General features: G+C 46.0%; 3 protein-coding genes across 11 annotated transcripts in view; 2 read left to right on the top strand and 1 right to left on the bottom strand.

Moving 5' to 3' along the window:
- Nucleotides 1–773: 773 nt before the first annotated feature.
- On the top strand, nt 774–3,195 carry ppp2cab (protein phosphatase 2 catalytic subunit alpha b). The gene is made up of 7 exons (XM_077592894.1): nt 774–1,159; nt 1,387–1,596; nt 1,685–1,858; nt 1,964–2,053; nt 2,116–2,277; nt 2,353–2,471; nt 2,552–3,195. Exons 1-7 carry the CDS (start codon nt 1,058–1,060, stop codon nt 2,622–2,624), a joined length of 930 nt encoding a protein of 309 aa, XP_077449020.1. The 5' UTR covers nt 774–1,057; the 3' UTR covers nt 2,625–3,195.
- Nucleotides 3,196–3,793: 598 nt separating this feature from the next.
- Nucleotides 3,794–24,335, top strand: part of skp1 (S-phase kinase-associated protein 1) — a 119,864-nt gene continuing 99,322 nt past the window's right edge. Inside the window, exons 1-6 of one of the 2 annotated variants that reach the window (XM_077592326.1) lie at nt 3,794–3,960; nt 4,507–4,606; nt 4,685–4,758; nt 4,838–4,981; nt 5,161–5,301; nt 5,371–5,411. In XM_077592326.1, coding sequence (XP_077448452.1) covers nt 4,510–4,606; nt 4,685–4,758; nt 4,838–4,981; nt 5,161–5,301; nt 5,371–5,406 — 492 coding nt within the window. In that variant the 5' untranslated portion in view covers nt 3,794–3,960; nt 4,507–4,509 and the 3' untranslated portion in view covers nt 5,407–5,411. Of the gene's footprint in view, nt 3,961–4,506; nt 4,607–4,684; nt 4,759–4,837; nt 4,982–5,160; nt 5,302–5,370; nt 5,868–24,335 lie in introns of those variants that run through there. The other variant, XM_077592325.1, reaches the window with a different exon arrangement.
- Nucleotides 6,798–22,594, bottom strand: tcf7 (transcription factor 7). 8 transcript variants are annotated; one of them, XM_077593074.1, is made up of 12 exons: nt 22,016–22,594; nt 21,760–21,832; nt 20,416–20,522; nt 11,913–12,039; nt 10,409–10,496; nt 9,060–9,179; nt 8,811–8,973; nt 8,585–8,692; nt 8,469–8,501; nt 8,054–8,102; nt 7,608–7,680; nt 6,798–7,049 (listed from the first exon to the last, which is right to left on the bottom strand). In XM_077593074.1, the coding sequence occupies exons 1-12, from the start codon at nt 22,445–22,447 to the stop codon at nt 6,803–6,805; spliced, it is 1,620 nt and encodes a 539-aa protein (XP_077449200.1). In that variant the 5' UTR covers nt 22,448–22,594; the 3' UTR covers nt 6,798–6,802. The 8 variants fall into 8 exon arrangements, with proteins under 8 accessions (XP_077449200.1, XP_077449201.1, XP_077449203.1 ...); XM_077593076.1 differs by having other exon boundaries at nt 6,898–7,073; nt 22,016–22,588; XM_077593075.1 differs by lacking the exon at nt 8,469–8,501 and having other exon boundaries at nt 22,016–22,589.

Genomic DNA, 24,335 nt, shown 5'->3' with positions numbered 1-24,335 from the left:
ACAAGCTGGGCGCGACCTGTTTTAGACAGTAGAGGGCGCTCGAGTGTTGAGATGGGGGGGGGGGGGGGCAAAAGCTGCTGTTGTCATGGTTTCAGATTTCCACGAGACGCACGCAGCGTTGCCTCCTAATTGGCGGAAAATGAGGAGAGAAGGCGATAGACGTCACTTCTCCCTCCCTTTCTTTTGGTTTTAAGACTCTTACGCTATATTTAGAATGAAGTCTCTCACGAGGAACACCGATGAGCTCAGTGATGACAAACAAGCGACGAAAAATCAATTCATATTCTATCATGTTTGTGCTCGCCCAATTCATGTTGACGCCTCCAGTTGAACAGGCTATAAAGCATTGGCTGACAAGCTAGGATTAGGATAAACACTGCCAAATGCCTGCTGAGTGGCGCCACAGGCCAGACTCAACAAAATGTAAACAATCCCTGGCGCTACCGCTACATTTAAACTAGGTGACATCATCGGCCAAAATCCCAACGATGATGTGCCACCCCGGTGTTTGCTGACGTCTCATTTCAGGAGAAAAGGCGAGAAAGTATCAGAGCGAGCACAATAACAACAAACCGTTACCGGATGTAACACGATTTAGTCCAATTTTCGCCCCTAATGTTGATTTTTATATGTTCATACATCACCCGTAAAGTAACTTTGGGTCATTTAGACGAAGTGTAAACTTCATCAGAACAAAGGTTTACATTTTCCCAACATTTTATTACTTTTATTTTGATGAGCAAAGCCGGATGTGTGAGGTGACGTCGGCTCATCCTCCTAAGCAGCGCTTTTAATTGAACCAAATCATCGAGCGTCCCCTCTTGACAGCCGGGGGAGAGCGAAAGAGGGAGATAAATAGATAGATAGATAGATAGATAGATAGATAGAGGGAGGGGAGAGGTTGAAAAAACAAAACAACAACAAAAACAAGACGCCGAGACTGTGTTGACAAACGAAGAACGGTGTCCTTTCCTCCGGCAGAAAGGAAGGGAGATTCCAAGCAGAACGGCGGACACTCCCCCCTCCACAGCCGCATTGAACATAAACAGGGGGGGAAATGGAGGAAAAAGCATTTTCCAAGGAGCTGGATCAGTGGATAGAGCAGCTCAACGATTGCAAACAGCTGACGGAGGGACAAGTGAAGAATTTGTGCGAAAAGGTCAGTGATGTTCGGTGGCATCAAATTCTCGCACTCGCTCGGTTTACGTTCTCCAACGTCGCTTACTTCCAATGCGCACTTTCTTAAAATGGCGTCTACGGTGAACATTTCGCAAATGTCAAAAGTATCGCTATGGAACGGGATATCAGATTGCAAAAGAATTGATTCAGAGGGTTCAATCGACAAGTCACCTTAAAGTTGTGTCTGGAAAACCTCTTTTTGACCAGGCCAAGGAGATCCTGACCAAGGAGTCCAACGTGCAGGAGGTGCGATGCCCCGTGACGGTGTGCGGCGACGTGCACGGCCAGTTCCATGACCTCATGGAGCTCTTCAAGATCGGCGGCAAGTCTCCCGACACAAACTACCTGTTCATGGGGGACTACGTGGACCGAGGCTACTACTCTGTGGAGACGGTGTCTTTGCTCGTCGCTCTCAAGGTGGGCGCCACGAACGCGGGCGCGACGCGGGGCCGACGCGGGCGCTCCCCCCATCCGGGCCGCCCCTCTAACGGCGCCGGTGCGGCAGGTTCGCTTCCGGGAACGCATCACCATCCTGCGGGGTAACCACGAGAGCAGACAGATCACGCAAGTCTACGGCTTCTACGACGAGTGCCTGCGCAAGTACGCCAACGCCAACGTGTGGAAGTACTTCACCGACCTGTTTGATTACCTTCCGCTCACTGCCTTGGTGGACTCTCAGGTAAACTGATGGGAGAGAGAGAGAGAGAGAGGAAATGAAACAAATGTCAGCCATTGGCCAACCAAATTAAAAACGGTACAATCAAGTGCAGCTTTTTGTCGACAGATTTTCTGTCTGCATGGTGGCCTGTCGCCGTCCATCGACACCTTGGACCACATCAGGGCGCTGGATCGCTTACAGGAAGTGCCTCATGAGGTAAAAATAAAGAGAAGGAGTCGTTTGTCAAGTGTTCCTGAGACCTCCTCCCTCCCATTCAGGGCCCCATGTGCGACCTGCTTTGGTCGGACCCAGACGACCGCGGCGGCTGGGGCATTTCGCCGCGGGGGGCCGGCTACACCTTCGGTCAAGACATCTCCGAGACGTTCAACCACGCCAACCGCCTCACGCTGGTTTCCCGCGCCCACCAGCTGGTCATGGAGGTGAGAAGCCGGGCCAGGCTAAAAAAATGATCTGGTTAGTCCGAATGCTGAGCGGAAGCGCGCTCCCGCTTTCAGGGCTACAACTGGTGCCACGAGAGAAACGTGGTGACGATATTCAGCGCTCCAAACTATTGCTATCGCTGTGGCAACCAGGCGGCTATCATGGAGCTGGACGACACCCTCAAATACTCCTTGTAAGTGCTCCAACTTCTTCCAACGTGTCCCTGGGGAGAGCAAAACAAGTCTAAGTACGAGCATGTTCTCTCTCCGACAGCTTGCAGTTTGACCCGGCGCCTCGCAGGGGGGAGCCCCACGTCACCCGCCGCACCCCCGACTACTTCCTGTAACCCACTTTCAAGCCTCGCCCTTCTTGTACAGTCGAGCCCAGCGTTGCCGTGTGACGGAGGAGGCGCCAGCACGCTTTGCACAGTCGTACAAAGTTCCATTTAAGCATTTAACCCGGAATAACAATAACGCAGGTCTGCGGACGGAACAAACGGCACGCGCCGCGTATCGTCACGCTAGAAATTGCCGAAGTATCTCCTGCAAGATCAAGTTAACTGGGTCTGACAAAGAAAAAAGAATCAATATATATATGTCTTAGAATATATATGGAAGATGAAGGATGATCTGTTTGCACTTTTGTAAATCCTGAGAAATGTAACATAAAATGAAGATGGAGAGAATATATTTACATTTTTTTTAAATCACCAAAAATGTGTCCCCGTGAACGAGAGTAAGCCTTTAACGTGAGGTCTGTTGTCGATTTTGTTTCTGTGTGTGTGTGTGTGTGTGTGTGTGTGTGTGTGTGTGTGTGTGTGTGTAGGGGTGATGGGTTTGTGTTTGTGAAGCTCACCAACACACCGAACATCCTTGTTTAACCAAGATGTCAAAAATAAAGATGGCTCCAACATGTCATGACTGTACACTCTGATGTTTCCTGGACATTTATCGAATACAGTAATAGTGTTTAATCATTTCCACAGAAAATGCCCTAGCCATAATAGGGCACAAACAAAAATCATGACTTCAATCAAAAAAGTGTCTTCAAACAAAAATAAATATCTCTTCTATCCAAGAAAACATTTACAATTAAACAAAGGTTGTTTTTTATATCATTGACATGTTTGTTTTAGATTGAAGTCACAAATGGCTATACGTACTAGTCATGTTTTGTTTATCGAATGACGCTAACACAAAAAGGCTGAAGTGATGATGGCCGTGGCAATTACACTAGCTCATATCGCGCATTACTCATCTAGCTTTCGATATACACTGTCTAGGGTTGAAATGATTCCGGAACTAAAGTTAGCAGTCAGCTTTGTTGCTAGCCGGAGGTTGTTAACAATTCCCATTTCGTTTTCCTTAAAAAAATTAAATAGTTTTTTTTATTCGCGTCTGTGACATATTAAAAATACATCTGTTAAAAAGGTGATAAAAGTAATGATATCTTACCGACGTGGAAAGGTTATTTTGATTTGTGAAAATGTAAACAGCTGCGACGTGCACCCTCCTCCTCCGTCCTCCTCCGTCCTCGTTCCCTCCCCTCGCTCAGTGTAACTGACAAAGCGAGCGCCATAGCTGCACATTTCCACAAGGCTCAGCCAATCCACCATTTCCTGCAAAAAAACTGACAACACAGGACACGATTCCAACTCAGGGGTTGGAGTAAACACATTCGGGGTAGGTTTGAAGTCTTCTCTCATAAAGCGGACAGCAAATCGGCTCAACATCTGTCCTCTTTGAGACCATCTTCTCGTGGATTTGACGGTAGCGAAAAGGGGCCTTTGTAATTTAGCTCGGCGATGCTAACTTGTTGTCAGGCTACTCTATGTTTTAACATTTCTCGTCACATTCCCGACGATAACAGCGTCCCTGAGACAAAGTCGATATTTTATTGCTCCCGTTTAACAATAGTTGAATGTGTTCTTGGGACTCCAAGAACTGGTAGCATCACCGACGCAGGAATGCTAAACTCTCGTCGTTCTGATTTTCCAAATAACCATTAAATGGATATCGATTTACAATTTGAATTCTCGTTTTACTCGCTAGCGCCCGTGACATACTAAATTGTTTTCTGAGCAATGTTGCCAACTGAAAATGAGCCATATTGGGTGTTTTCGCACTATAAAAACATGGCAGGTAAAGAGTGTAGCCCTCACTTTTGTACTTTTTTTGTTAAATAAAAATGACGTTAAAAAAAACTCAATCTTCTGTCATTTTTTGCAGAAAATGCCTACAATTAAGTTGCAGAGTTCTGATGGGGAAATCTTCGAGGTGGACGTCGAAATCGCCAAACAATCTGTCACCATCAAAACCATGCTGGAAGGTAATATTGAACCCCCCCCAATATTTCTTATAATTTAATTCGAATTCATTTTAACGATGGACCTTCACTGGCTCACAGATTTGGGGATGGACGACGAAGGCGACGACGACCCCGTGCCACTTCCCAACGTCAACGCGGCTATTCTCAAGAAGGTGACTGTCCTTGAAAAAGGCAAAAACGTCAGCGTGACCTGACCTGACCCGACCCGGGGCCGACGGTCGTTTGTTTCAGGTGATCCAGTGGTGCACCCACCACAAGGACGACCCCCCACCTCCCGAGGACGACGAGAACAAGGAAAAGAGGACGGACGACATCCCCGTGTGGGACCAGGAGTTCCTCAAAGTGGACCAAGGCACACTTTTCGAACTCATCCTGGTAAGTGTGCCGGCAAAGTAACGCGAGCCGGCTAATGCTAAGAATAGAAAGGTCACAGTAGTCAAGCAACGGGATACGTTGGACAACAAAATTGACTTCCAAAACAAAACAAGTAGCAATATTCTACTAGATTCCATTTTACAGACAATGATTTCTTTTTTTTTTTCCTACCTGATCAGGCGGCCAACTACTTGGACATCAAGGGTCTGCTGGACGTGACGTGCAAGACGGTTGCCAACATGATCAAGGGCAAAACCCCCGAGGAGATCCGTAAGACCTTCAACATCAAGAACGACTTCACGGAGGAAGAGGAGGCCCAGGTGAGCTTTTGTCTGCCACCCACCTGTCTGGAAATGGAGGCACGTGATATGACTTTCTTTTCTCCACAGGTGCGCAAGGAGAATCAGTGGTGCGAAGAAAAGTAGTTGACACACCACTCACACACTCAAACAAACAGGATAGAAATGCGTCTGCTTTACTGCTTGCACTGTTGTTCATACTTTGTTAATATTTTGACGAGACAAGCTTACTTGCATCCAAGCCACCGGTAGATGGATCGCGCACCCTTCTTTGGTTCCTTCTCCAGCGCGAGTACGAAACTAGCATGACATCTTTAACACGTGTCATTATTTAATAAGTTCCCAATTGAGTTGTTGAAATCTCCAGTTATTTTTTTTTTGATGACTTGTTCCTGTCCTGTGTTGGATCCATGTCTAGCTTCATTCTCTCTTTTTCTCTTTTTTTAAATACTAGACATGTTTGTAGTCTGTTAGATTATAAAAAAGTGGATTTGTAAGGGGGGAGGGATTTATTGAGGTTTTTAAGGTGGGTTTCAAAGTGTGTACCAATTATGGAAGGACCAGGAAATAAAAATGCTTCCAAAAAAGCTCGTTGTTGTTTTTAAACGAATTATGAAAACTATTATACATTGAAAAAAATGACAGGAACAAATGAATCACCTGAAAATATTGCTTTCCGGTTCACACAAACACAACAAAATGTTTTGGATCCATTTCATTTTTTAAAACAAATTTATCAAAAGATATGCATAACTACAGAAACTTTCCAACATTTATATAAAAAACTTTACAACATGTCATAAAATCGTACCCATTTGGTCACCTTAGAGATAGTTAACAAAGCAAAATGAAGATAAAAGATAAAATAGCCTCCGGTTCGGCCGCCGGCATTTCAGAACTTGGAAATAAGACAATAAAATAAAAAGGAAAAAAATGAGTGAAAGTGCCTAAAATATTTGTAAGATCTGAACAAATGCTAAGAGATGGAAAGAATCCATAAGTCCACACAAACACCAAATTGATTAGAAATGATCCACTGAGGCTGTCATGTGCCCTCCGTACCACCATAAGGCGCTATATACTATCAAATTTCTTGTATATAAAGCTCATCAAATATGCAGTAACTATTGGTGAAAGTTGTTTTGCAGTAAAAAAAAAAGCTTATAATTTAAATTCCATTTTAATGCAACACATGGCCAGTTGATTGCCTATTTAACTCATTTTAAAATTGAAAGCTGACATTTTTTACAGCTCACAAAAATATAGTTATAAATTTGGCCTACCAAAAAGGCTAACCTTGTGTTTGTGCAGACTTTTTTTAATAGATATATATTTGTGTGTATATATACATACATATATATATATATATATATATATATATATATATATATATATATATATATATATATATATATATATATATATATATATATATATATATATATATATATATATATATATATATATATATATATATATATATGTATATATATGTATATATATGTATATATATGACATCTGCCTACTGCACACATTTGGGAATGATTTTTTTCCCTCCCGTACGACGAGGAAAGCGAGCGACGCCCGAGTCGCGCGGGCGGCAGCCGGCGTGGTCGGCCCAGGGCCGCGATCGGAGGGGGGCGAGGGGGGCACCGGTGCTGCGAGCGCAAGGGGGCGCCGTCGACTGGACGGCGCTTAAATGTGAACAAGTTGGGCTCGCGCGGCCGCCGCCTCCTCCTTGAAGGTAGCGAACGCACTTCTTCTTCCTCCTAAGGACAGTCACACACAGTTATCTGGGAATAAACCCGGATGGCACAACGTCAATACCCAAACAAAGACATGGTTCGCAAAACACAATCACATGACAGCAACTTGACTTTAAAAAAAAAAAATTACCCCCTACCAAAGCCCATTTTCTATCACATACTGTGCACTACGCTCATATTTCCCCAGCGTATTAACGACCACCCTTGCGATGATAAGGGGTTCAGAAAATGAATATTAATAAGCAAATGCTAGAAGGCGAACGTGACTAACTCAGAGGATGTGAGATCGGCGGGCAAGCAATTCATCAAATGGGTGCGCCTTTAATAGAACTATATTTTGCTATTTAAAAGAAAATGAAGATAAAAGTTACTTCATAAAATCTATCTTTAATCACATCCTCTTGATAATTCAAAAGGTCATAATACGAGAATATACGGCTTGTTAGTCGAAGTGTTTCAGCGAGCGGAATTAGCATTGTTAGCTTAGCATGGAGGTTAAAAGGGTTGAAAGTGGATTCAAAGTTGGGGGGGAGGTGCATGATTGGGGGCGGAGATACACACCTGCATGGACCGCACCAATCTGTCTGCTGCTTGAGGCCAAAGCGAGCTCGACATTTCTTGGGGGAGCCCGGCTCTGAACCGTGCGTGACAAGACATGCAGAGAAGGAGGAAGAGGAGGAGAAGGAGGAGAAGAAGAAGAAGAATGGTGACCACACCAGCAAAGAAGATGCATCAAAATGGCTGCCATGCGAGGGAAATGTTAGGAACAAATGCATGGTGTTATTCCACGTTAGGGTTAAAGGATTTCCATCTTTTTTTGAAATAGATGCTCAATGTTAAGGGACAGTGGAAAAATTTGGGAGTAAAATGATGTTGGGAAAACACCGTTTAAATCACGGGCCGACGTTGACGGCGAAAGACATCCAATCCATTTTGACCACGCGAGTCGGATGTCTATCGCCGTCAACGGTGGCGAGCGAGTCAAGGTGTGGAGTAGTGCGGCGTACCTGCGTTGGAGTCCTGCTGCTTCTCCCTTTTCCTCCTTTTCTTCTTTCCCTGCGTGAGGGAAAACATGAGTTGACCTGGAATCATTTCATCCAGGCCGCAAAAAATAATATCACTTTTTTTCCAGTTAAAATACAAGTGTAATATGTTTGTGCAAGTTGAACAAACAAACAAAAATACATTCAATTTGAATCATAGGGATCACTCTCCATCACGACGAAAGAAAATATTTGATGAGGAGTCATTGTCAATCTAGCTTTGATACGGAGAACCCTTGTTTAGAAAAAGCGCAATTTCTTTGTCGCCGCCCAGGAAACATGCGGCGGGCGGGCGCGCGACCCTTCTTGCTGTTCCCCACAATCCGTTGCATGCACGCTGGCCTATTGAGCGGCCCCCGCCCCCGAGACGATTCCCTACCCCATCAGCTTTATTCTTTTGGCCCGCCGCCTCCTGCAACAGGTCAACGGCAGCTTAGCTTAGCCGGGCTGCGCTGCTGCGACAAAGACGACGGCGGTGGCGGCGCTCTTACGTACGTAGTTGTCGCGCGCCGACCAGGTGGGGTAGAGCTGCATGTGCAGTTGTCTCTCCTTGCGCGCCAGCTCGTAGTATTTGGCCTGCTCCTCGCGGGTCAGCGCGTGCCACTGCAAAGACAGAAGTGCTACGTGACTAGAGGTGGCGTTGCAAAGTCAACACTTGCTTCCATTTTTCCTTTCCTCCCTCCCTCCCTCCCTCGTCTTTCTTTCCACCGGCCGGCTTTACCCTGCGTCCGAGTATCTGGTTGATGGCGGCGCTCTCCTTGAGCGTGCACTCGGCGATGACTTTGGCCCGCATCTCCTTCATGTAGAGCATGAAAGCGTTGAGCGGCTTCTTGATGACGGGCTTTTTGGGCTCCTTCTCACGCTTGGCCTCCAAGTGCGGTTTCCTAAAGGAGCACCATCGGGCTTGTTTATTCCTTTTTTTTTTTAGCTCGCCATCCCACCGACCTGGCCGTTTCGGCGGCACACTTACACGTACAGGCCCCTGTCGTAATGCTCGTGCTCCTGTTTGCCCGAAGGGGGCACTATGGCGGGGTGCGGGATGCCCGTGGGGTGCATGCCGGAGGGGCCCAGAACCAGAGAATGAGAGAACCTGTCCACACATCAAAAAATAAAACATTAAAAAAAACACACACATTCGATTTACAATGCTAACAAGCGACGATATGCTAAACAACAACAACAAATCTTTTTCTATCCACCATTGATGCCAACCGATGTCAAACTCACCTTTGGTCATAAAACCAAGACTACATATTGTACAGATTTTTCTCCTGTTATTTCTTATATGTCTGCAAATAGGTAAATGAATGACTTTCATTTCTGGTCACTTGAGAGAAAACCATGGATGTGCAAAAGAAAACCACCGCTAGTGGGCGTGCAAGATAGAGAAAAGTTATGCTTCTCATACGGAAACAAGAAAACAACATAAATGCGGCACAAAACACATTCCATTTTTTTCTCCATTTCATTTCATATCGTATCGCGTGTCGCTGCATCAAAAGCTCGGTGATTGGATTAGAGCAAATATTCCCCCAATGAAATTTAGCTAATTCTGGACCGTCTGGACTCGTGCACTTTTTTTTTGTCTTCAAGTCATTTGATTTTGTTCTCGGAGAACGTCGTCCCAAAGGGATCAGATCATCCGTCAAACGGGGGAATACGCGAGATTCCCGAAAAACGACGGCGGAACAAAACAAAACAACACGTTTGACATTTCCACCCGTTTGTCTTTCGGCGAAAAAACATCACCCGAGGCAGCGGAAGGAGCAGATTAGGCGGATTAAAGCCCATCGCTCCTCGGAGAAGACTTCTCGTCCGACACAGATAAAACCCTCGCCGACGGGCCCGAGAAAGACGGCGAATCCGCCTGACATTTGACGTAATCCCGATCTTTGTTTGTTTTCGAGAGCCAGGCCATTGGATTTATTCAAAAGAGTTCATTCAAAAATAATTATAAGCATTTTTTCCAACGGAAAATGCCGTGGAGTATTTTCTTAGAGGACCAACATCCATTTGAAAGTTTTAGTACGGCGGCGCTTATTGTCTGAGGGTATTTGTCGTGTTTTGTACAGGTTTTGGTGGTTGGGTGGATTTCCTGTCCACGTGATTGTTCGAGTTTCACCAAGTGTGTCTTTTTCGGCTCTCCTCGACAAGCAACTCCCATCTGTGTATCGAAACCTCGTATTTTCTATCGTTCACGTCCCTCGTCTTCGTTAAATGCGTTTTCGCTGTTCATTTTTCCCACTTTAAAGCTTCCAAGTTGTTTTTTTGGTTCCCGTTTTTTTCATGGGGGGAGTGTGTTGCATGCATGACACTCACCAGCCCATAGAGGGCGCGATCTGTCCCACGCCGCCCGCGGGAAGAGGGTAGTATCCCGAGAGGTCCTGGGATTGATGCCTGTGGACGCCTGCGGGCAAACACAAGTACACGCATGCCGTTATGACCTGTCCACACGCACTTGTCCCCTTTAAGCACGTGATTACGCCGCCCTGGAAAAAGAGTCCATTTGCGCCGTTAGCGCTATTAGCAGTGTGGGAACCTGCAATTAAGGAGGGGGCGCTTTGTCATTTGCTTACGGGGGCTCCAAAATGCAAGGCCGGCGACCGGACGCCATGTTTGATGGGGCGGGAGCCAAAAGGAGGCAAAAACGGCCGACTAGATTCGGGCGGGCTTTTAAAGTCACAGTCCTAAAGAGCTCTCACTTTAAAGTCAGAATTTGGAATTGAATTGAATGCCTTTGTTGTCATTATACAAGTATGAAAAGATTTACCATAAAGTGCACACATAAATAAGTAGTCCTAAAAAGATTTGTACTCAATAAAAATGATGTGAGGTAAAAAAAAAAAGTGACTAGCATGGTTAGCAGCATGTGAGGTAGCCATGGAGTTTTCATGAAAAGTATCAAAGTGCAAGATAATTTTCACTTTGTGTTAAATTGTCACGTTAGGAGTTGTTTCAACATGTTCAATCTAAACAGAATGCATTCGCCGGTGCTTTAAATTTGGATGCTTAGGCAGGGCTTATTGGACTTGCATCTACATAAAAGGCTACTTTAAAGTAGCCAAATAAATATCCACTTAGCCTTAACCTTATTATTTGTTTTATTGCTTTGCATTGGACATAGCACTTAAGTGTGGTAGAACAACAAGGACCATGACTTCACTGATGATGTAACAGCGAGATTGTATATGAATGATGCGCAGGCTGAGGTCATCGTTTGCGCGTTGACTGACGACAATCCTGAGAATAAACGCGGCGTCAAAAAGACAACAACAAAAAAAACACTTTGTATGTTGCGAGATAGGTCAGACGTGGCGTCGCATCCAGGTGTTCGTGCCGCGTGCGTGCGTGCGTGGCTCTTTGTTGGGTTTGTGCACGCAAGGTGTCTCAGTCTGTCATTAAGACTTGAGTCACATTCTGGAAGTTTTTTTTTTTTTTTTAGTAAAAGTTGATTTGAATGGGGAAGAAAAGGGGGACTTCCAGACACCCTGGGTAAGCAAATGCCTGAGATGCGCCTCTTTTAAGCCCTGAAAAGTGACTTTTTAAAAATGTTTTTTACCTACACGGACCCTATTTTTGTTTTTCTTGACGTCGTTTTGTTTTGGAATGGACACAGATTCAACTATTTGCTGTTTTTGGAGGGTTAGTTACATTCGGAAATCGCCAAATGTTTGATATTGTGCTTAAAAATAATGACAATTTTGTCCCGGTTTGTGTGCGCTGCGGAAATGAGCACAAAATCAGTGAACATCTGTAAACATGGTCACATTTTGATGAGATGGCGGGAACTTGGCTAACATTTCCGTGTCCGTGACGTACGTACCCGTCTTCTGGCTCATGTCGGCGGGAAGGTGCGGAGGGCTGGCCCCGAAGTGCTCGTTGCCGTACGGCAGCAGCGTCGTCAGCGGGTGCATACCGTGGGACTGTTGCACCACGGACACCTTGTTAGACTGAAAGCACATCACGTCCATTTCAATCCTCCCACAATAAAACTTCAAACAAAAAGCTCTGCAACAAATACAGATTCAATTGGGGATGAAAGAATGTAGGAATGATGTCAAAATAAATAGACATTATTATTTATTTTATGCATTCGGCCTCACGGTGGGGGATCTTGGGTTCAAAACCAGGTCGGTCCACCTGTGTGGAGTTTGCATGTTCTCCCGATGGCACGGCACCAGCGGGCATAGGACAACCAATCATAGCTTGCTTGGGTTAGGCAAAAGTCTTCAATTATCTTAGCATGCCTGCTTTTGACACGTGGGAGGGAAGCGGAGTACCCGGAGAAAAGCCACGTGAGAACAAGGAAAGTACACGCAGTGAGGACCCACCTGGGATGGCACCCACGACCCCTGAACCGTAAATTGAAAAACATTATGCAACAGACATTTCAAGGCGTATTCTTGATTCTCCACTTTAAAAAAATAAATAAAAATACTTGCGTCGCGCTAAGTTTAGCGGGCGGGCGGGCGGGCGAACATCTGCGGCTGCGGCTCGGTCTTAACGTGCCGTGCTCGTCCGGCCGGGGCAAAAAAAAAGCGTCCCGTCTACGCTTCCTCGCCGTAATTAGCCGCCCTTGAAGTGGCTTCCAGGGCCGAGCGAGCGCCTTCCGCCTTTTCTCGAGGGGGGCGCTCGTCCCGACCCCGTCATTAGCCGACCGCTCTGTACTTAGGAGAGGAGGAGAAATCCCCCCACCCCCCATGCCACGTTTAAATACACACACACACACACACACACACACACTTAGCTCAGCTCCAACAAGTACGCGCATGTACTACGCTTGCTGAACACACACAATGTACGATGATCTTCTCGCAGCTGTGCCGACAGACTGTATTTCAGGAACATAATTTTATTTTATTTTTTTAAAGTTACAATGCGGGGTGGAAAAAGTTTCCCCAAAAAATCCACTCAAGTTCGTGAGTGAGTTTTGGGGTTTTAGTCAGTTGGGTGTCTTTACTTGTGTTTCCTGTCCGTGCGATTGTTCATGAGTTTTAGCAAGCGTTTCTTTTTTGGCTCTTCTTACGGCCCTCGTTGGAGTGACCGAGGTGTTGCCAATTGTCTCGTTAAGCAACCCCCGCCTGCGTATTGAAAGCCCGTGTTTTGGTGGATCCGTGGGCAAGTGCAAGTCTTGAGTTGAGAGCACCCAATATTTGTTGTGCACAAATTTGAGTTATAAAATAAAGTACAAATAAAATCACGACTACTTTGACAAGTACTAAATAGTCTGTTCAACTTCTGACACATCATATTAAATGTTTACGTTCAATATTTTCAAAACGGCATACTCCGACAAAGCGAAAAGCTGCCAACCTACCCATTGGACGCGGACTGGATGTCTCTTGGTGTCAATGGGGCAAGTACTCAAGCGCCCTGTTTTTAATTTCTTTGATTGTTTCATCTTTTCTAAAAGGTGAGATTAAAGACACTTGGGTCAGTGTGTTAATTTCCACTTTTAATGGCATTAAAAGAATACATTAGTCGTGTGTGTGTGTGTTCTTTAGCATGTATCGTAGCATGTGTGTGTGTGTGTCTATACAAACAAGTGTCATGTGAGCTGTCATTTAGCGTCACGTAGCGCACATAAAACACTCCCGAGCGACAATGGCGAGCGACGTGACTCAAAAGGCCTTTCAAGTAGACACACGAATGTATTTAGCGAACACATTTCAAGCAATGGATTAAGTAATTGGCCCTTTGAAGCGTTCATCTTTGATGTCATCTGCAAACAGGAAACGCATTTTTCACCCACTTCCTACGACACCTTTTGTTTTATTTTGAAAGTTAAAAATAGATAAGCGAAGAATTACGATTTGAAAAGAAGTGGACGCCACCATTTAAAAAACAAAAACAAATCAATCCAACTCAGCACACTTGTTATGAGCATTGAAAATGCAGTGAAAGTTGAAATAGCAACTGAAGGTGGTAGCTAAAGTATAACAAGGCACCAAGTGAGAGACCCTCCCCAAAATCCAAATCCAAATCTGGAAGCCATTGCCTTCTCCAAATGAGAGCCTTGCTTCACTTCAAAAGCGGACCGCTGTAACATGGCAGTGGTGTTTAAAAAAAGAAAGGGCCCCTGACCGCAGAACCCCTCCCCAAAAAAGTCTCACCCCGTTGTCTCTCCGTAAGCCTATTTGCCAAAAGCCCCCCCCCCCCCCCCCTTCCCCCACAAAATGGCTAGCCCAAATGGAAGACATTCATTCCCACGGGAAGCCGATGGGGAGTTCAGGTGCCTCGACTTGAGGCCCCCCCTCCCCGTATGATGCTACTAAAAAGACTTGAGTAGAAAGCAAGGACGACCAACCACAAGTGGACAAAACCTTGACCTCTTGACATTTGCTAGCCGGACATTTCCAAATGGAAAACACTCGACTTTTAGAACTACCCGAAAGTCAGGAGAAATATACGAGAAGCGACCCAGGAACGCGACCTAAGACAATAAAGCATTTGAGGTGGGAAGGTCGGCAGCCAACGGTTCAGTGGCTGCTAACCTCCCAATTCCAATCGATTGGAAGTCTACCCATGATAAAAGTCATTCCCCCCCCCAAAAAAAGCAACGCATTGAAAAGCCGTCATCGGGATCGGAATGGCGAAAGTCAACTCTGCAGCGGACGCCAAACACCTGGAAAAACATCTTGGATTCTGCTCGCTTTCTGTTGGTGGTTTAAAGTGGCCACAATTGCTTTTGGCCAGGATGCTCCGCCCCCTGGAGCGGATAGCGTCGCCGCAAAGCCGTTCCCAAATGTGACTTTCATTGAAATTGAAGAAAAGGCCATGGAAGAACTGGCAGAAAGTTGTCGGCGCCCGACGACAGATCACAGATGGATTTGTTCGCGTCTCCGATCGGGAGGGAGACCCAAAGACGAATAGGCCGGACCCTCCAAAATCTGAACGGTTTGTAACGGAGGGCCTCCCTCGCATCCATAAAGGGGGGGGCTGGATTTCCTCAATCCGCCCGGATCGCATTACCCCATCCCGGGGGCTCTGATGTGGCTCCGGGCAGCCGGCGCAAAACCAAAAGCCCGTAACCGCGAGGGCGCTCGGCCTCGTCCCGCGGTCAGCGCTGAGGAATATTTCTGAAAGCCGCCACCGCCGCCGCCCTGCGTCCATCGTGCCGTTTCGTTTCAATGTCGGCGACCGGGGATTTTGGACGCTTCTCATTTAGAGATGGGACGTCTCCGTCCAGGAGGCACGAGCGGCTTAGATGATATGGCCTTAGAGACGCCGTGTCCAAACCACTTTTTAATGATGAAAATATCGGTGACTACTGACGCGCAAAATGGGGTCGCTAGGCAAAAGACGGCAGGCAAAGTGTGGCCCAGAAAAGAAAAAAATAGAGGTCCTTTTTGTCCGTCGCATCGATTAAAGCTCTTTCGGCGCCCGAGCTCTCGTTGGCTATTAGCGCGCACCCTTCTCGCTTCTCCCGGAGTTGGTCTTTAATCTCGGGGAAACGCTGCTGCCATTGATGCGCCTATTCATCCCACCTTTTATCTTCACCACCACCACCGGGAAAAGAAAAAAGAAAAAAACAGCCTTCAGTTCCGCTCGCATTTTGGTCCGAGATGTTTACTGGGTGCTCGTCAATTTGGGTTAGCTTTCCATTAGTCATCGGGTATCTGGAAGAACAATTATTAGCTTGGCTAGCCTGGAAAAAATGCAAGCCTTCATGTTTTAGTCGAATTCATTCAAAAATGACAAAAGGATCAAACAAGCGCGACTACAATTTGCAATTTTACAAACACAAAATTTGGACTGAAAGAGTGCATTTTTTCATAACCTGCCACACTTCCCACTTCAAATGGATTGGACATGCATCCCCTTTCAACATCGCTTATGCCGGAGCCTATCCTGCCGAAAGACGGACTAAACCCTAGACCGGTCGCCGGTCACGCAAAGACAGACGGCCCCCGGCGCTCACATTTGGCCTCCCGGTGGGAATCGAACCCACGCTGCCCACACCCGAGGCAGGTGGATGAACCGCTCACAACTGGTTTCAATTCCCAGCAGAAAGATGAAATGGACGTCTATAACTTGGGAGTTCAAATTGAGGTTATGGGCAATTTAAGAAAGATTAGCATCCCCATTGTAGACAATTGCATGTTTCAAGTCAACGGCGAAGCTAAAAATGGATGTGCAGCCATTAAAACCTGTGAGCAACCTGCCGCCCTCGTGTTTTTTCCCCGCAAAGTGCTGTCCCAGAACCGGACCGCCAGTGCAAAACCGCTCCCACGTGCCTACGAACCCCCCCAAAAGTACCCTTGAACGCGAGCGACGACTTAGCCAGAGGGCGTGCGAGTTTTGCCCGCAGCGTGGCGCGGCTCCGCCGAACTAAGCGAGGGCGCGAGCCCGGTCGGGCGCTCGGCAAAGCCGGTCCCGCTATCGATCATCTGTAATAATGACGCCGCAGCCTGACTTCAGCGTGTAATTACGCTCCCCAAATAGAAATGGAGAGCTCCGCTGCGAGACCTTCCGCCATTTTAACTGTTTCCGAGACAGCTCGCTATTGGTGCATTCGGGCCGCAGCTTTGTCACTGTATTTTAGCTCGCAGGTTAGCGTAGCGCTACATGCACCTGTCAAAGGAGCCGCACGTGGCTCCCGAGCCATAGGTTCCCATAGCCCTGATAGAAAGCCATTTTCACTTGGGTTGGCACACATTTGATAACCAGGTGGCAACTCTGCTGATCTTTAGCTAGCGCTCTCTAAGGGCCAAATGAGGCCATTTGCAGAATCACGCAATCATCACTTGTTTTAGTGTCTTTTAAGAAGAACAAAAGAAATCGTAAATCAAACTTTTGGGTGAAGAGACGCGTCCTCGTCGCTCGTTTCGTCCCTCCGTTTCTCCGCACATCTGCTGTTTACGTCTGCGGATTTGCAATGTAAATAGGCGCTATCGCAGCGCACAAATAAACAGACGTATTTTGAGCTCGGGGGCTTCGCGCGGCCGCCGATCCGTAATTGCTACCACCCGGGTTCGGCGACTAAGCGTCACCGGCCGCCGATACGCCAATAATCCGAGACAGACGTGCCCGCCGCGTATTTACACGCCTCTGTGTGCGTTAGCCTCCCCCGCCTAGCGCCGGGCCCGAAAAATAAACATGGCGGCCTGCCAGTTCTGGGGTCCCGGGTGGGTTCTCCTGCGTGGAGGTTGCAAGTTCTCCCCCCCGGGGCTCGACTAGGTGGGTTTTCTCCAGGTACTGCGGTTTCCTCCCACGAGCCAAAAACATGCTAGCTAGGCTAATTGTACACTAACTTGGCCCTAGGTATAAATGTGATTGGTCCTTTGTCAGGCTCTAGCACCCCTCACAACCCTTATGTCGATATGTGTGTCAGAAAATGAATGAATAAATGCCTCGCCATCTCATTGGTCGGGACATCTTGCGTGCTCAATGGGGAAAAATGAGTTGGAATTCATCATGTGCGACTGAAATGAAGTTAATGAAGAGTTCATAGGACAATCACGTTTGGAAAAGACGCCATGAAGTTTTGGGCTTCCGTTTTGCTGAAGCTCAGCAACAGAAAAATTTCCACTCGCGGTGAAGTGTAAGCGTCGGTGAGTGTGGGTGCGCGTAGTTCAGGTGAAGCTCGTATTTTCCGTGGTGAACCACAAAGAAAATTGTTGCGAGCGAGCGAGCTTCACCTTAGAGGAACCTTAAAGTCAAACGGAAAACACATATGGGTAGCGTTCGTTAGCGCCGGAGACGAATCCGCATAAGGTTATTATCGCCTTTGAGATCAACCAGAGGGGAAAATCAATTTAAATACCGTAGTTACATTTTTTTAAAATTAAATTCAGTCGTTTCCTATTGTACTTTATTGCAACATAGTGTCATGACAACCTCAAATGTAAACATTTTTTTCAAAAGAATGAAAGGATGTTTTCAATGACTACCAATAGGAAAGGGGGATGTATGGATGATTCCCCCTTCTGTTAATATTTCATATTTAAAAAAAGATATTTTTTTTTTGGTTTAAAATGTCTTAATTCTTAATGAAATTTCAAAATTATTCAAGGTAAGCCGACAAGATGAATCGGAGGGGGGAAAAAAAAAACCTAAGTCGGCGGGGTCATACACAAAAAATATTTTTTTTATATTTGTCAAAAACTAGTTCTTACTCGCTCCCATTGACAGCCACGACGGTCCAATCCACGTAAAGTGCAAACTGCGTACTTTAACCTACCGTGGTTATCTATTTTGTCTTTTTTTTCCCTTTCTGGACACAATGAATTTATATATGTTTGTGTGTCACACGGAGGAAGGCGCGCAAGTTGCGGCGGATGAAAGGGACGGCGTGATCACAGCCATGTGTGGCGGCGCGCTTCATGCGGCCGCCGAGGCTCCGGCTCGTCTACGGCGGCCACGCGGGCCTCCGGGGGGAGGACGGCGGCGGCGGCGGCGGCAGCGGCGGCGGAGCGCGTCGGGGACAAGACCAGGAGAGGCGCCCGTTTACTTTTTTGTTTTCCTTTTAAAAGGCCACTTTAATGGTCGAGGAGACGTTTGGGCTCAAAAGCCAAATGAAAACATCACCAAAAATGCTCTTTTTGTTACATTTTTAGTCAAAACAATTAAGAGGGGGAAGGAGTCATTTCCAAACTTGGATTATAAGACTAGCGAGTATAAATATAAAACGGGCAAAAAGTACTATTCTCTTATTTCCGGAGTCAACACAATCTCGAAATTTGCCCAGATATTTCAATAAAGCGCCACTTTCTCACCTCGCCAACACCTGTTTTCCCCGCCTTTCTGAATAATTGCAGGTACAAACACCCGCAAGCCATCTCAAGGGGAAGTCCAACACCCCCCTTTTGATAGAGATTTACCATTTTTCTTCACGGGGAGATAGTGGAAAACCTCGGTCGAGCGCCACTTCAAAGCCACCTCGACCGACTCGGTCTGTCTTATCTGTCGGCCGCCTCTCGGCTCTTTTTATCATTCGGAATTCCGCGTCAACGTTCGCGTCAAAAACATGAACGGACACGGGCCGACGCCCAATCGCGTGCCACTTTCCTTCCGTTGTGAGTTGAAATACGTTTATCGCTACACTATCATTGGCTCCTCTTGAATCAAAGACAAAAAAAAATGTTCGGTCACGATCATGACTTTCTAAAGTGAAATAGTCCCTCCCAATCGACGGACATGTTTGCCAATCCGTTTGATGCCACGCCACTTACGCAACTACCAGATCGGATCCCATCGGAAACCGTCCGAGGGTCGAAAAACACGTGGCCTCGTCGGACGCTCATACCCATGGTGACGTCTCTAATCGCAAAGGATCGGACGCCCATGAGCGTCCACGGCAGCCAGTGAGTTCCTGTAGGGGGAGGAGTGGGTTGCCCTAATGCTGTTGCTATTGTTTACTGACAGAGGTCACCAGAACCCCCTCCAAGCAGCATAACAAAAGGGAAACGAGGAAGTAGCAAGAGGGGGGGGGCACTTTCCCTTGATCCTATTTGGACAAGGAGGAGGGACCGACGCGAGAAGATGCGTGGAAACATTAATTGAGAACATTTGAAGCCACGCTGACATGACAAGAGCCTAGCCCGCTAACGGCGCGCCGCCATGTGCGCGCCAGACCAGTAGTCGGGCGCCGCTGCCGTTTTTTCATTGGCCGCCACCCTCCCAGTTCAGAAGGCTTGGATTTGGACGTCTACGAGTCATCTACACGATCCGCCACCAATCCGCTTGAAAATCTCCCTATTTCCACTCAGCCAATTGTCTCCCCCGCCAACCTTACGTGAGCAACCCTGGCAAGACAATTGAAAATAGCTACGAAGACAACATCATATGTTCCAATACGTATATTTTTTAAAGTTATGAAGTTAATATGTAGCAGCCTAAAAAGTCAAAACCACTAGTTATAGGTATTAATAGATAACCTCAAATGAAGAATTTGCTGTGCTGCAAAATGTACCATTTGCATTTTTAAATGTAAAAACTCTCGGCAGACGTACACCAAGTCCAAAGGTAAAAGAAAAAAATGAAATACATACCGTGTCGTGTGAAATTAGTCATCATCAAGTATTACTAATACTAACTTAGTTTTAGTTATTGGGAATAAAGAGACTTTTGTCAAAAGCCATAGCCCACTTTGAAGGAAATGAAAGAAATGTACTTCAAAACGTCAAATAAAAAATATATTATAAGGACTTTATGTAAAGATTACATTGGTTTGTGCATTATTTCACAATGAGGTGATGTGCAATTTACTGATCGATGACCGAGTTAAAAAAAAACATTTTCAGGCATTTCATCTTATTTGCAGAGGACCATTTCTTTTTAAAATCTCATCAAAACAAGATCAGATAGTAATTTGGAGGACTTACCGTTGGCGACACGGAGCCGTTGGGGAGGTAGGGGTCCGGCAGCATTAGGAAGGGGTACCCGGGGTACCCCGCCGCCTTGTACACGTTGCCGTCTTGCTGCTTGGACGCTGCCCAACAGAAAGTCAAGGTTACAATAAATGTGTAAAAAAAAAAATCCCCGTGTTTTTTGTTTTGTTTTTGCGACCTGTCTGTGAATGATTGTGTTTCAGTGTCATTGACACTGCTAGACATCTAATCCTTTTAAACCGGAGACCGGCCCTCTGAGTTCAAATGGATTGGAACTCCAACGGCTTGTTGTATTAAAAAAAATGGAAATATCCCACCTGCTTCGGCAGTCTCCTCACTGTCCCAGGTCAACCGACGGTAAAGTAAAATAAACAACAACAACATAGGGATGTTACGTAACTGTAAGTCGACAAACGCTCCGGCATTCCTTTGTTTCGTTGGCCCGTTTTGCTCTATTTGGTCATTTTTGAAACATGTCTGAAGAGACGAGACGCTCCTGAATGCAAAGCGTGTGTTTACAAGTGTTGTTAGTTACAGCGTGTTAGATCCTTCAACGCGTGGTAAGTGCACCCCCCTCCCCATCAAAAGACTTCATGTTAATTTTCTGAATTTGGTTTTTCCAAAGGCTATTGTTAGGTAAAAGTCACCCTACAGAAATATTGAATAACTGCGTTTCCATTTGGCTAAAATCAACAATTTAGCAGCTTTGAAGTCACTCTGATAGGTTTTCAAAACACGTAGATGACTAAAATATGGATTTGGCGTCAAACCATCATCGTCATGACACCAAAATGAAATAAACAAAAATGTGTCAAATATAATCAATACTCATGGTAAGTTCATTCTAAAAGTAGTCCCATGTTAGCTAACCGGTTAATCAAAAATACTCTAATTGCAATATTAAACCAGATTTCCCATTCCCCCAAGATAACAATACAAATATTTCTGTAATATTTTAGGAAGAGGAGGTACAGTACTCTTTGTTTTAACATGGCTAACTTTCACTTGGTCAAAAAGTAAGCCACTTAAAAGCTCTCGGATTTGAAGCCCATTCTGTCGCCGTTTTAAGGGACATTTACATTACATTTAAGTGACTCAAACGAGACAAACAAATACGGTATGATAACTAATTCTATTTTCCTTATTTTTGAGGAAAAGTAGCAAATGAGCGACATTTCTTACAGCGGGCTCCCGAAAACTCTTTGAAGCTGCCGCCGACCAGCATGTGCCCCCGTGACAATAATTACTTTGAGGGGGGTTAAAAATGCATTTTTTAAACCAGCAAAAGTTGAATATAACACAAATGAAAACTCGGGGTCGTTTCGGGAATCCCCTTACCGGCGTTGAGGTGCTCCCTGTGCTTGTCCTGGAAGACCCTCTGTTGCTCGGCCGGCTGCCCTCGCCTCACCGTCTGGAGGGTGGAAGAGTAAAAAGACGACGCGAGGCGTTTTAAAAGTGTCTTCGAGTAACCCGAGAGCAAAACGAGACACATAGAGAGCCATTTCACCGGGGGTACACGTCAGAAAATGCGGTAAAAATAAAAAAAAGAAGAAGAAGGAAAAAAAGGTCGCAAATGAGGAGAAAGAGCACCCACGGAGGAGGCGCCGTGCTGGTGGATTTCGGACTCGTTGACCAGCGACGACTTGAGGTCAGCCAGGTCCTGTTCGGTAAAGGCGCACTCCTGGTGGACCTTCTCCTCCTGTTCGCCTTCGTCCTTGAAGGCTATCATCTCGTCCGTGGCTCCCAGGTCGTCGCCCCCATGCTGAGGCATGTCGACGCGGCGGCGTGATTCCAGGGGACGCTTTTTTTCTTCGTGTCGTTGATGTTGTTGTTGTTCCCGTCCGAGTTCAAAGCAGCAAAAAGTGGCCAAAAGAGACGGCAAGTCTGCGGAGACGTCCTCTCTGAAAGTCCGAGGAGAAGAAGAAGAAAGGGGAAAAGTTCTTCCGTGGCGTCCCGCAACCGCCTGCTGGAGGACTGATGTTCTCCTGCGAGAGAGTGAGCGGGACGAGACGAGGACCCCCGACATCAAAGGGCGCCGCTGGGGTGATTGACGGGTCCGATGACTCGAATGTGCGTGTGTGTGTGGGAGAGAGAGAGAGAAATTGTTTCTCCAGAACTTCTTAAAGAGACATCACCACCTCCTCTACCATTATTCATGAAAGGGGCGTGTCCACAATATCAAAGGTGCTAAGGTTATCCCCAGCCCAAATACATCTATCTAATCCAATTGCAATAATTATTTGAATTTTGATTGGACGAAATGTTTGGAAATACTTTAATGAAAAAGGCTGCCTTTTCAATAGTCATGTAGTTATAGTTTATATATATAGTTTTATATATAGTTAGTCATGGACCTGTCGGCTGACATCCAAGGAGGTCAATACATGACTATGTACTACCCTCACACAAAATTCTGTTCTATTTGGTTATACGGTTTAACAATAAATGACAAAACAACAATAACAAAGCCAGGCCACTACTTTTAGCCTTCGGAAATGAGGGCTTTTTCGGATTTCTTCACTCATCTCGTGCCAGTTTGAAAATAAACCAGCTTGTTGCCTGGTCAAAGAGTGTCGCCACTTGTCTCCTTTTACTCCAAAAGTGTTCATTAACAAGCGCCAGGATGGGCCGAGCCGGGCGGAACTGTGCGCCGTGTGCCAAACGGGCAGAAGGACGCTAAGCGCCACGTGGTGTGCCAAACGAGAGGGAGTGGCGTGCCCGGCCCTCGTTTTGTAGGCCGGCGGAGTCCACGTCTAGGAGGGGAAACAAGACGAGAAAAAGTGGCCGTGTCTTTCCCTCCCGTTTCCTCCCTCCTTTTTTGTCGCTTCCTACATTTTTAATGCGCTGCTTAATTGAGAAATTCTCCTCGGCGACAATTAATCGCAGGCCTAGTGACGAGCTCCAGTCGGGGAAGCCAAATGAAATACAAACAGAAAGACGGGCGAGCGGCCATTTGCATAAAGCCGCATATTTATACAATATCTCCGGCGCATATTAATACAAAGATTATAAGGCGCACTTGCAATGTATGCAAATCTAAATTATGAATGACTTGTTTAAACTCCTTGTTTATTCGCCTTGATTAAATATAGACAGATGTTCCCGTCCACCGAGACACTCCAGCGCCCCCCACAAACGCAACACGCCCCCTGGAGTGTTGGGAAAATATGAGCAGCCGCCATTACTAAGTTTTTGGATTATCACAAAATCCAGTACAGATGTCCGAGATGACTAAAAATAATTTGGAAGTCATCGGGATTGCAATGTTATTTTTTAGCGAGGCAGCGTGATGCTAATCCCAGTTAGCCCTTAAATTGAGTTTTCCATTGAATACTAGCATCGAGCTAGCGCTCGAAAGTTGAAATGTGTTGCACATTATATGCAAATTTTCTTTGTTGTGTGTTAGGTGTCAGTTTGTTTAAATTTGAGTGTGTTGTAAACTGTTTGACAGTCATCATTATTGCAGTTTGTCTGAAAGACTGTTTGAAATCTTTCACAATCCTTTTCCTCCAATTTTCTAGCCAACATAAGCGACTGGTCCAAATCAACAAATAGCGACATTGTTAGCCGTCCTCCCACTTGAAATGGACTTGACATATATTGGAGTTAACTCATGGAAATGATAAACGCTTTGCTCCTTTTGATATTCTGGAAACCTTTCACCAGTTATTTTCCCTCAGCGAGTGGGTTTAGATATGCAATTAAAAAAAATAGATGACATACTGCAGTGTGTCGTGCTTTTGAAAGCAAAGTAATGAAATCATGTCCTCTCATTGAGGTTAAGCCACATCGAAGGCAAACGGCTCTTAACTGGAACCACTTGTGTGCCTTTTTATTGCCCGCGCCCCTGTGATGGAAACATGTCCTTGAAGGCATCACGCAGACAGACAACAAGCACGACACACGGACGAGAT

The sequence above is a fragment of the Stigmatopora argus genome, chromosome 22 (genome assembly GCF_051989625.1).
Source record: "Stigmatopora argus isolate UIUO_Sarg chromosome 22, RoL_Sarg_1.0, whole genome shotgun sequence".
NCBI classification, from domain to species: domain Eukaryota; kingdom Metazoa; phylum Chordata; class Actinopteri; order Syngnathiformes; family Syngnathidae; genus Stigmatopora; species Stigmatopora argus.
This window is presented reverse-complemented; position numbering and strand designations above follow the sequence as displayed.